The 13171-nt window shown below is 39.2% G+C and overlaps 1 protein-coding gene across 1 annotated transcript in view; it reads right to left on the reverse strand.

Annotated features, from left to right (window-relative positions):
* DOPEY2 (dopey family member 2) overlaps positions 1–10706 on the reverse strand; it is a 45061-nt gene extending 34355 nt beyond the window's left edge. The window contains exons 1-3 of the mRNA XM_009709027.1: positions 10569–10706; positions 434–615; positions 177–347 (exon numbers count right to left, since the gene is read on the reverse strand). Of these exons, the coding sequence (XP_009707329.1) occupies positions 177–347; positions 434–615; positions 10569–10706 (491 nt within the window). The remainder of the gene's footprint in view (positions 1–176; positions 348–433; positions 616–10568) is intronic.
* Positions 10707–13171: the final 2465 nt, after the last annotated feature.

The following is a 13171-nucleotide window of genomic DNA, read 5'->3' on the forward strand; positions in this document are numbered from 1 at the left end:
GAAAGAGTTTTTCTACTTTAGTGCTATTTGTTGCATCTTTCGGGGACTCACCATTCTTCCACCCTTAGAAGCTCTTTTATCAAGCCTTCTACATAGAGAGCTGATAGAAATTTCTTGAGAATTTCCTAGGAAAGCAAAATACTGTATATTGCTTTTAAATTAATATTAGTTCTTACCTGTCGTAAATTTCTGATCCTTCTTCCAATCCAGGCAGTAGTCCAATTACAAAGGCTTGAAGACCAGGCAGGAGGGACTTTTGGAGAGGAAGAAAGTATTTCTCGTACAAACCAAGGAGAACAGGCCTCACTGACATTGCTGCATTTGCCAGCAGAGGAAACAAACCAGAGCTTTTTTTTTTTTTTTAAAAGAAAAAAAAAAAATTAGTTCATTAAAATAGACTGTGAAATACATATGCTTTTAAAGAAAAGTTTACCTGTACAAGAATAAATCCTTTGCAAGCCATTTTGTCCCAATAATTTTGAAGATTATTTCATAGGTTTCTAATGCCTTTAAATGCACTCCACTAGGTAGTGCTGGATGCAAACACTGAGATAATCTTTTACTGATGATCAGCCGTCTTGGCAATAGCGAATACTTCAGGTTACTCTGAAGAGCCTGCAGAAGAAAGGAGATGAGATGAGAATAAATAGCTATAATGTAAAAGAGGATGTATACGATGACTGCATGTCAAAGGTTTCTGACTAGCACATTGAGAAGAACTAAATGCGTTCAAGAGTTTTCTCTCATAATTTTGTTACACTGAAACAGCAGAATTCTGCAACTGAGTTTTCATATGGAACCAATTGTGAACAATCTAGAAAAGTCTGGTGTTACTTTGCTCAGAGGCTGGAAAAGGAAGTCAAAGGACAGGACAGGGACAGCGAACCCCTATCCTATCTCCAGGGGAAGCAGGGAAGTGACAAGAAAAGCATCTCAGCTTTTAAGGACAGGGAATAAAGTAAGAATTAAATAACTATATTTCCTCATAAATTTTCATTTCAAATATAGCTGAAACATAAACAAGAACCCTTCTGACCAAAGCAGGCATGATTAAATGGGACAGTAACATCTTAGAAGTTATTTGAAATTTTATGTGGTTATATTCAGTAAGCTTTATTAACTATACCCACTGTATTGATGTATAAGCAAAAGATCTTCAGGACAGGAAATCGTTAACTACGTATTGCAGGCAGGCCAGGTCTCTGGAAAAACAAACTATCGCACCTTTCTTTGGAAAGATTACTCTTTTCCTTGAGCCACGCACATATTTCAGCAGGGTAAATGAATATGTCTCTTCAATTCAGAGACAATTAAAAAAGAAGTTGCAAGTAAATGGCAATTTAGCTTTGATCACTGTCTGCTAATGCAAACAGATGTTTCATCGCAGATTGACATTTGGGATGTTTTCAGGATTAGGCAAATTCCTGACTCTCCCAAAGGTTAAGTCATGGTCTTATCCTCCATAATGGTTTTAAACTTGGCATTCTTTTATCCTGCCTGAAAAAGATGTTTCAAAAAAGCAGCAGACCAGTGAACTAACCCTTCCTTGCCCATTTCCAAGAAAAAAAAACAAAACAGTTGAGCAATGATCGTGACATTCACCTGAATGCTGAATACCCTCATTAGGAGTACGAGGAAGAGATAAAACCCATCATCTGTCAAAGGTGTGTGCAACTTAGTGTCTAAGACTTTGCAGGAGAAGGTAGAATCTGTGAGACTGCTATTGCCTTATTGCTCCCATTTGCTGCCCTGCCTAAACTGAGAGGCCAGCTGTTAGTGAAGAGCTTCTAGTAAATCAAATTTACTCAAGAACAACGCTGAGAGTTTGTAACAATAGTAAATAGCAATGTCACACCATTCTGATATATGTACAGTACAGATGCCAGTTGGAGGCAATTAATTTCCTTTCTTCCCTCCCTCCCCCAGTATGAGCACAAGATCTGCATTTTAATAGGTACTAGAAATGAGAATCCAAGAATACAGCAATAGTTCACCTATGAAACTAAACTAGGTTATATTTGTGGAGTTATCTTTTACATCTATCTTTTATATTTGAGAGATTTACTCCTACATTACATGAGTAATATTATTTCAATATTAAAGACTGAAATCCTTAATACTTGTAGCAACTTCAAAGACTGCTTGAAACCTGGACTTTGAAACATTCTGTTTATATTGGTTGGTATGTATTTGCCCACACCCTATGTATATTTAAAAGAAGGTAATTACAAAAATATATGCCAGTGGTAAATATTTTTCTTCCTAACCTTAAGATCGAAGAAATATCATCTTAATATTCTATCAGTTAAAATTTAAATATCAACTAGGTAGAAAATGAAAACATTCACTGTTTATTACACAGAGAATCTGTAATTACAGAAATAATGTCATGTCATTAAAAAATGTCTTGTTTGGCTTATTTCATTTCCTAGCGTGAAGTAAATCTCCACCAGCAAATAAGAACTCTCCTTCACCAAACATCAGGGATAGCTAAGCAAAACATTTAGTCAGAAGAGGAAAAAATACTCCAGGCATATTAGGAGTTGGGTAGTGGATATTCAGGGATAATTCAGTTTCGCGTATTTCTTCTGGGTAACTCTGAAACCTTCATATGTCCAAATTCTAGCAGGTGAGACTAACTTAGAATAAGACTACATTCATATACGTGTGTGTGTATATATATATATACACATGTATGTACTATACAGCTTCACCTAAAGAATCAGAAGACATCTCTGCCCAGGAAGCAAGGTTTGAAGACATTTATTATAATCCTCACACATAAGCTGAGGAAAGTTTCAGCCCAATCACATCAGAACAATTCCGAGATGAAACTCCCTTCTCAAAAGCATGTAATCTTTTTTTCTGACTTGAGTTGAAGAAATACACCCTTAGACACAAGATAATATTCTTTGAGAGCAGGTGGTCCTGATTAACTGTTGTCTCTGATCTTCCAGCAGATGCAAGGGATTTTAAACCACACTGCAATACATTAGAAGATGGTAGTTGCACCAAGAGCTGTTCCAGCAGAGGGGTGGGCTGGCTGCTACTTCGCTGAAACGTTCAGATTCTTAACAGCTTCCCCAGAATTGCAGGGCTCAAAGAATTTTAAAAGAGTTGAAAGACGTTAATTAGCAGACAGATCTAAAACTGTTCGTTGAAACAAGAGTGACGTGATAATACACATATTTCCAATTGCTAATTAGTTTCTGTGAGCTGAGAGACAAAGCTAAGAAGTTTGATTTTTAAATATCCTGAGCTCCCACAACTGAAAAAATGAATCAGTTGTCTGTGAGATCTAGGACTGCTGAACTGCCATGATAATTTCAGTTGTTGCAGGTAGTTAAATGTGGTGGTAGCAAGCCTGGTATCATTGGCACTGTGTGCAGATGAAGATCCCATCCCAAACCATTGCTTCTACACTCAGAATCCAACACCAACGACCGCAGATGGACAACTCTGCTCACAGGTTTCGACGTCTATTATTCACTCATTCTTTTGATTCTGGTGAGCTTAATTTGACTGTTTTTACTTACATATGGGCTGAAGCCCATCTATGGTCTACTTTTCCTCCTTGTCTCCAACCGCTTTCCACATGAGCAGTTACGGTGGCAGAAGTGTTAAATGTCACTGGAACTGCTACTGAGGCTTGGCTTGAGAAGCCTGAACTGCCAGCGAGCACTCCGCGCTTAATATATTATCCCAGGGTTCGGTTTTCACAGATCAGTGAGAAATCAACAATCTCAGAAAACCAAAAAGTATTTGACCTACTGCTGGCTTTTAAATTAAAGACTTTAATCAGTAAGTCAGGAAAAAATGAGACACACAAAGTAATGACTTGGGTCCACATGCACATCCAGTTTTCAACTTTTTACAGATTCTTTTTCTTTATGACTGATTAGAGAATACATTGTACACTCTAAACATTTTCTAATCCTTAAGCATGCCCTAAGTTTCTTTGAATGTGGGCTATAAAGGGTAAAAAGGGAACACTATCCTTTGCAGCAGTGTATACATGTGCCTTAAAACAAAACACAGACACCCACACACAGAGGAATATTTGCATTTCCACAGTTACTGGTTTAAGTCATTCAGCCCTGCTTTATAGCACCACTAGAGATCAGTTAGATCAATTTGCCTAGACTTAGAAAAACCAAGCAAATCAAGTGAATATTTTTATTTACATAACTAGAATTCCAGAAGGAGGCAGCATGTACATCAATTTATAAGATTTTCTTCAACTAGGAGATACTATAATTCTTGTTTTAGACAACAGTGGTTGGGAGGAAAGGGAGAGAAGGAGAGCCTGTGATTCCATTTTCCACTGATTCAATTTCCAAGTTAAAAAAAACCCCCTAAATTCTAAAGAAAGCTGCAGCTTCCATAAAAATAGCAGCATGATGTTCAAAGATGGTTGTGAGGAAACTGTAAACTAAGAGCTGGAGTTGTATTAAAAAGGGGAAAAAAAAAAGTATGAAATATCTCTAGTCCTGCACATTACGTTTGCGTACCGGGTGTGGTGAAGTTCCACAAAGCAATTAGGAGGCAAAGCTTCCCTTCTTCTCAAAGATATAAGGCTTGCCTTCAACAGAAGGCAAGTGCTGCTCATGTTTGTAATTCGGCCAACAGTTATTATAAAGTCGTGGCAGAGTCCTTGTATGAAGCAACTGGTGTAATTACTGGCTATGGTCATTAAATCCGTGTTTCAGAAGAACCCTTCTCTTCTCTCCCCTCAAGAACAGACATGTTGTGACATTAAGTGTTACTACTGAAACAAATAATAATTGTGCAGCAGCAATGATTTTTGTGCTTTCTTTCCCCTTCCCCTCTAAACAGATCAAGTGTTTGGTTGAGACCATATTCACCTTGAAGTTTTTGCAGCAAGAAAAGCCTACAGAGACAAAAAGTAACACACTTATTTTCTACTGAAGGTCAAATGAAAAAAATTACTTTGAAATTGCAGACTTAAGACTAAAAATTAGTATTGTAAGAATTTATAATCTATGCATTTACACACTTGTGTTATGGCCAAGGATGAAAAGCAGTTTGAAAGTGCTTTTTTAGAGCAAATATTGCTATCACTACTGAGGAAGTCACCATGCTGTAAGCATAAAATAATTCCCTCTAGAACAACTGATTTTTCAAATGTTAGAATATTTTGTTTTCATGGTGAACAATAATTATAAATGAACATCTTGCTCAGAAAAGGGACACTGGTCTGCCAGCCAGGCTCAGTGGCAACAGTCACTAGTGAAGCTTATGTGCAAGTTCCATACTACTGATAGCCAAAACCTGTTGCAAATTGGTTCAACTAGGTATTTCTGCCAATATGCATGGCAAAATCCTGTCCATTATTCTTGTCAAACAGATGCAGGATGGGTTTTTTTGGCAGGTTGGTTGGCTTTTTTGTTTGTTGGGTTTTTTTGCTGTTGTTTTTGAATATATATGGATTAAATTAATAAATAGGGGAGTGTAAACATTCACTTGCCAAAAACCCTGTGAGATTTTGTGCCTTTCTGTGAATCACTGTATTTCAGAGACTTTTTTGAAAACTTCCTTTCATAGTTTCCTTACAAAAGCAGGCTGTGGAATCCAATATTTATTACTGCTCAGTTCTTCATTTTGCAAACTGTGTCACTTATCTACTGTTTGCTTGCACCCAGACCTAAAATTTCCAGAAAATACATGCCTATCATCTGGATTAAAAACCCTAATGCAAACAATGCACTTGGATTTTCCTAATTTCATAATACTTTTAGCCTCTTAATTGCCTGAAGTTCCTCCTACATGAATACTTTTGTGTGTATTTTATATAATATACAGATCTGTTTATACTCTGAATAGACAGCAACAAGCATTTTAGATATGAAAGCAATGTTAAAACCACCTATTTCACTGACAAACTCACATACGCTGAACCACCACCTGCTTCTATGTTTAAAAAGACAACATGCCTCCCCTCCAGCATTTTTTCTATAGAAGTATCAAAGTGATTTCTCAGAGTTGTATCCTTTTACAACAACGGAATGAATTGGTAAATTCTGCAACAGCGCAATCATATTTTAGCACTAAGACAACTGAAAAGGATTACTGTATTCTGGATGCAGCAAGCCATACTGAATGTCCGAAAACCTTAGTCACAAAACTGCTTTCCAAACAGTGAACATATGCAGATTTGCAAAAATAACAAAAACACATTTCAAAGTTGTATCCAAGAACCGTTCTGGGAGGAGAATAATCCTACTTCTTGAGGCTCTTGAGGAGCAGCCTAGGATGCAACTACTAAAGAACTGGTTTATAGTACAGAGAGCTTAAACAGAAGCAAAGCGCAGCGAGAGAGATAGTTACAAGTAGAATATGAGTAAGCTTCAGGGCAAAGCTGAAGACCCTCTTTAAAACATTAACATTCATATTTACTGCCGGTTTAATCCACTTATTTTCACCTGTCCATTTATATTCTTCTTTAAGTATTTATAAACATTGCTTTCCACTGTTTCTCCTTCACCATGATGATGCATAACACCCACACTATTCAAATTAAAACCCCAAAAATCATTCCCTTACAAACTTGGGGTGTAGCATAAGTTAGCAAATTCTGCCAGTTCTCCATCCTTCACTCACGCTCACACTTGATACCTGCTGTTCATTCAGAACATTGCAGGAGATTCATCTTACCTAACCTCAGAAGCCCAGGTCAGCTAAAAAACATGGGCAAAACGGCAGTAACTCACCTCAGGCTCCCTATAAAACCAGCGAGGAACACACACAATTTTAGGACAGTGTTCATCTGACTTACTTTAAATAGTGAGAGATGAGCCACAGAACAATAATTAAAAAAATAAAATCCCTTATTCCTCTCCCTGTCTAAAAGTGATTCAGGGTGAAGCTATCCACACAAGTCATGTGAAGTTAGATAAGGCTCATCTCCCTGAAGTGACTTCATGGTCTTTCTAGATCTACGAACTGACCCGTTTGGCTGACCATTCGGATTAAAGTCAACCGGTTTCTCCGTGGCTTCCCTGGTTCTACAAGTCTCTGTGAAACATCAGTTAGAACCACAGAAGCAACAGAGAAACTGTGAAAAACAACCTCCATTTTAACCTTGCTAGCTAAGCAGTAATAGAAAGAAGTAGCAGAGTTGTCTCTCTTCACCAGGAGTAACAGCAGCAAGAGCTCCAAGATGACTTGTTTCAGCCCAGGCCAAAGGGATCTGGATCAACTCCCTCCATTCTTTTTCCCTTAAGTAGCAAGAGCCTGTGCTGCTTCCTCCAGAGCTTGCATTGGAAGGGTAATGCCACTGAGCTTCTAGTGAAACAAGAGTGTGTGCACGTTAACTTGTGGGACTCAATAGTGCAAAGCATTGTTGAAGCCTGCCTACAGAAGAAAAAGCCTCAGAAAATACTACACCTATACAAGCAAGAACACCCACAATTAAAGTCAACAATACAAAGATCTTTAAGAAATGTGCTGGAGAGAGATCTTCCATGCTACTCTAGAAGCATGAAAAGTACTTCCGAAACTTCTCAATTTACTCATCTTCTTTTGTCTCTCCCTTTCTTGGCATTTTCACATTTGCTTAATAATAGGCATCACTGCACACCAGTTACTGATACCCAGGTTCCTGAAATAACCAAGTGCAGTGTTTAAAAACATTTTTATCATTGAGATACTGTTGATCTCCTCCCTCCTACCCATTCTCTCCCCGCTTATTCGTTCACCCTCAGAACTGGCTGTAGAAGAAATTAGGCTCTGATGTTAGAAACACCTCCTCCTCCCCCAACACTAACAGAACTCAACAACAATATTTATGTTTTAGAATGTAAGACACCAAGTAGTCATAGGAGTTGAGAGAACAGCTATTGACATCTTATTTCACAATCTTCCTTTTGGCAGCACATTCCCCTGACACATCATCCTTATTTTCAGATAACAGACAGAAGCAGATGAACACTGGGGATGATTTGCTCTACCAATTCTTAAGCTCCTAAAACGATTAAGACCATAAAATACCACAGCAGATGGACTGACGTAACAGCTAAAAGCTTTTTTGCTTGCTTTCTACTATGCTGCTACATATTTTGGCAATTCTGTACCCGAGTAAGAGTTTCAGATAGGCGTTCATCAGTTCAGTGTGTTCATCTAGGTCAAGATAAAAAGATCAAAGCCTATCTCTTGCCGCAGGTAAGAAATCTCTCACTCTATTTCTTATTTTCCCTTCTGAGAGAAGCATTCTGAAGGCCTCCAGCTCTCCTTATTGACTCACAGGAATCATGATGAAACAGTGAAGGCAGAAATGTGTAACTCCTATTGCCAAAGCAATATTCAGCTTCTCTCCTCCGAAGAGGAAAGAACGTGGCTGCCCTTAAAAAACAACCACTCAATTTGGCAAATGTTGTCCCAGTTTTCAAGAAGGGTAAGAAGGAAGGCCCTGGTAATTACACGCCTTTCTGTCTCACTTCAGCACCTGGTAAAATATGGAGAAGGTTATTCTGGGAGTTACTGAAAAACACTTGAGAGACAACGCAGTCATTGATCATAGTCAGCATGAGTTCACGAGGGGAAAGTCCTGCTTAACCAACTTAATTTCCTTTTATGACAAGGTCACCCATGTAGTTGACCAAGGGAAGCCGGTAAATGTTGTTTTTTTGGATTTTAGCAAAGCTTATGATACTGTCTCTCACAGTGTCCTTCTGGATAAACTGTCCAGCACACAGCCAGACAAGTCCCTAATACGTTGGCTGAGCAATTGGCAGACAGGTCGGGCTCAAAGCGTTATAGTAAACAGGGTTACATCAGGCTAGTCACCAGTGGGGATCCCCAGGCTCAGTTTTAGGGCCAGTGCTCCTTAATGTCTTTATAAAAGATCTGGATGCAGGAATCAAGTGTACATTAAGTAAACTTGCTGATGATACTAAACTAGGAGGAGCTGTGGACTCCCTCAAGGGTAGAGGGGCCTTACAGAGAGATCTGGATAGGCTGGAGAGCTGGGCAGTCACCAACTGTATGAAATTTAATGATAGCAAGTGCCAGATGCTCCACCTGGGATGGGGTAATCCTGGTTATACATAAAAATTGGGGGATGAGAGGCTGGAGAACAGCCCCATGGAAAGAGATCTGAAGGTCTGGGTTGATGGCAAGTTGAACATGAGTCAACAGTGTGCCCTGACAGCCCAAACAGCCAATCGTGTCCTGGGGGGCATCAAGCACAGCATTGCGAGCTGGTCGAGGGAGGGGATTGTCCCACTCTGCGCTGCACTGGTGCAGCCCCACCTCGAGTCCTGTATGCAGTTTTGGCCACCTCAATAGAAGATGGACATCAAACTATCAGAGTGTGTCCAGAGGAGAGAAACCAAGATGGTAACAGGTTTTGAGGGCAAGACTTACAAGGAGCGGCTGAGGTCACTTGGCTTGTTAAGCTTAGAAAAGAGAAGGCTGAGGGGTGACCTCATTGCTGAGGGGTGACCTCATTGCAGTCTACACCTTCCTCAATGGGGGCAGCAGAGGGGGAGATGCGGATCTCCTTTCTCTGGTGACCAGTGGTGGGACAGGAGCAGATGGAATGAATCCACGTCAGTGGAAGTTCAGATGGGACATTAGGGAAAGGTTCTTCACTCAGAGGGTGGTCAGTCCCTGGAACAGGCTCCCCAGGGAAGGGGCCATGGCACCAAGCCTGAGAGTTCAAGGAGCGTCTGGATGACGCTCTTAGTCATATGGGCTAGTTTTAGGTAGTCCTGTGAAGAGTAGGGAGTTGGACTCGATGATCTTTATGGGTCCCTTCCAACTTGAAATATTCTATGATTCTATTGATTCTCCTCCCCTTTGAAAACTCTTGTAGAATTAAGGTTTAGCAACAACAGCAAAGGCATGTGAGGCATCTATCGGGTAACAACAGATGTTTCCTTATGAATTCTGGGAGTTGCCTCCTCCCACCCTTATTTCCTTAACAACTGTAACTATTCTTGCCCCACGCACACTCAGGAAGAGCTTTATGTTAAAAGAGATCAAATGGGACACAAACAACATACACTTTGTTTCTTGGGCAGGAGGAGAGGACTCGCTTCCTAGGTGTTTTCCCATAAAAGTCTTTTTCTTTTTTCCTATATTCAGCCATATTCACCATGGTCATACAAAAGACACCACCAGCAGCAAATCAATTATCTCCCCAAATACAAGGGAAGGGCATGGTCAAGTAAATGTGATCTTTAAATATAAACTTTGACTGAGAATATATACTAAAACTTGTGACCTCCTGTTCTATATAAAGACTTTTTTAGCTGCTCTAGAGTGAGTAACCAGCATCCTGAGGGTTTCTTTGATGCAAAACCTAAATTAATTTAGCTGCATAAAGGAAACAAGGACCGTTTGAAGGAAACCTCTGTCGGTTTTACCAGAATTTCTCACATTTATATAAAAGATATTGACTTAGCTGCTTCCATTACCCTTCCTTTATGAATTAATATTTTTCTTGAGTGAATTTTCAATTTTGCTAAGTACTGTAAGTTACAGAAAAGTTAATAACAATACAAAGATAATAAACAAATGAGAAAAATATTCCTGTGACACTGTACCTTATTGAGTTTGCCAAGGGAAGATATAAGGTCCGCCCATTCACTTGATGATTCAAAGTTTCTCAAAGCTTTCTCAATTGCGGAAGAGTAATTTCTGTATCTGTAATCACCAAGTAACTCCTGCTCTTCTGGATCCATCTTCAGTTCTCATAGCAAGGTGGAATTTCCTGGTAAATTAAAACATGCACACAGTTAAAAAAAGTTAACCCGTGTTTAAGTTCTGGCAAAGCTAAAGTACAGTAAGATAACAATAAATATGTGGAAGCACTGACGGATCACAATAAACAGGTCATCTGATCAAGTTTCAACACAAAGTTAAAAATAATTTAACAGGCATGACTCCAGCTCCCCACCGCCTGTTTTAGAAGTTTTGCAGTCACATTCTCCTATTTATGAAACATGTTTTTTCCTTCCATGCACGTGGATCTCTCACATAATAACAAAGGAAAGGAATATAAAGTCTCACTATAAACAGTCAAAGTGCTGACAAGGAGTTAGGGAGAAGCAAATAGTTTTCATAACTTATCATCTGTGCAGTGTTTTGAAAGGTTACCTGTAGCAGTGGAATGTGAAACATTTCATATCAAAATAGGATTTCCAAAGGAATCCCGTTAAAGCGCCTCTCAGCCCACAGCAGAAGGAGCTCTCAGAACTCTGCACCTCAACTTGTCAGCAGCAGATGCTGAAGTATAAGACTAAGGTGTTGTGCCAAAGCATCGAGGCATGCATTCTAATCTTCCTTTATTTCACCAAAAAGTATCTGTATATTTTTATGGAGGAAAAATAAGTTATTCAGATCTGATTTTCTCATATTCTGCAATGCGTTTAGATTAAAAATACCAAAACACACCTGTTTTAAAACAACGGGAAACAAGCGTGGTTGGATTTTACACATGAAAAAAATAATACCTTCACTCCTATGCTAGCTATGACACTAGTTCTCCTGTTAGCTAATACAAAAATATTCTTCTAGAGAGATGCTTAGGTTTAAGTCAATCCGTGCTGCATCGCTGACACAGAAAAGAAAGCACCGTCCTATAACAAAACATTTTATAATGTTTCTGAAAGACACCTACATTCAGTTTCCTACTGTTAGGACACAAAAATAAACCTAAGTAGTCCTCTATATTCGTTTAAAGCAGGTCATCTCTCACAGCATTTAGAAAAAAATAAATTCAACAATTGTGTATCATCTGTTAACTTTAATGAACAACAATAACTACTTCAATATAAGATTTTTGGTAGCAAACTCTCAGAAACAGGAAAATGCTGGATGCACCCAAAAAAAGAGAAAGTATTTTAAATGCAGGTTTAAGCCACCTTTGCACTCCCCCGATCGTAGGATTGAGCCATTGTCAATACAACCACTCTGTGTCATCCAACCTAGACCCACCTCTGTGAAAAAAGTATTATCACACAATGTCATCAGGGCCATGGTTGGTTGGTTTTGTCTGTTTGTTTTGCTACAGTAAAGGTTTAATTTTCTGTTTTCACCAGGATGTATGCAGTGCTTCTCACAGCAGAGTAAAAAAAAACCCCACTGCCTTGCAGGGTATAACATTTATCTGGGATACAGCTATTCTTGCTCCAACAAGGATTTAACAAAAACCAACCAACCAAAAGTCTACCCTCCCATAAAACCCAACAAAGTGGCAAACTTGCAATATACTGTCCGCAAAAATTATGAGTAATCTGATATAGACACTGCCTCTGCCATTGGCAGAGCAAGAAATTGAACCCTATTTCCCTCATCTCACTTAAGTACCTTAATGATTGGACTACTGGATTGTATTCATACCCCTCAGAACCACGCATGAGCTAGGAAGTATTCTAGCAGCTCTCTGTCAAGCCAAGAGTGCTGCCACTTTCATAAATAAGAGATTTGTCTGGATCGTTTAGAATCAGGCAGCTGTTTTGCTGACAGAACTCATCAAATTTCTTCATTTGTAAATGCAATATAACCGCATGAATCCACTTAGAGAGCAGGAATCAACCAAATTATCAACAGCACTTACAGAGGTTCAAAATATTCTATGGAAAGCATGTCTTACAGCATTCTTATAGCATTAAAACCTGGTCTAATTAAGTAAAATCTAATTAGATTCTGAGGGTAAAATAGTAGTACTAAAGAAAAAAAAAAGACCAATAAAATTTCATGTGAGGGGGAAAAATGTCTTATTCAGTTCTTAAGACAATTCTTTGGACTTTGCTGTGAAAAGCCAGGTGAATAGTGTATTCCCACCCAGAAAAGCATTGACGGACTTAATGACTTCGTGTGCATTGATGCTCGTGTACCTATGCTCCTAGATGTCAGCAAGGTTTGAAAAAACCCAATAATCTAAATATGGCCAATAGATCGTGTTTGTGCTTATATACAAAGGCAGGAAGATTTTTTTTTTTTTTTTTTAAAAAAAAAAAAAGCAAACCAAAAGCCACTTGCCAGTGACCTTCAGGCACGTCTCCCAAGTCCCGGCTCACAAACCCCTCAGTAAACGCAGACGTTAACAGCAACCCATCCGCTTTCGGCGCTGCCTTAAGGCGGGTTAACGAGGCGGGCGCTTCCCAAGGGACGAGGCGCTGCCCCCCCGGGCTGCGGGGCCCCT

Source organism: Cariama cristata, unplaced genomic scaffold (assembly GCF_000690535.1).
Source record: "Cariama cristata isolate BGI_N322 unplaced genomic scaffold, ASM69053v1 scaffold17631, whole genome shotgun sequence".
NCBI classification, from domain to species: domain Eukaryota; kingdom Metazoa; phylum Chordata; class Aves; order Cariamiformes; family Cariamidae; genus Cariama; species Cariama cristata.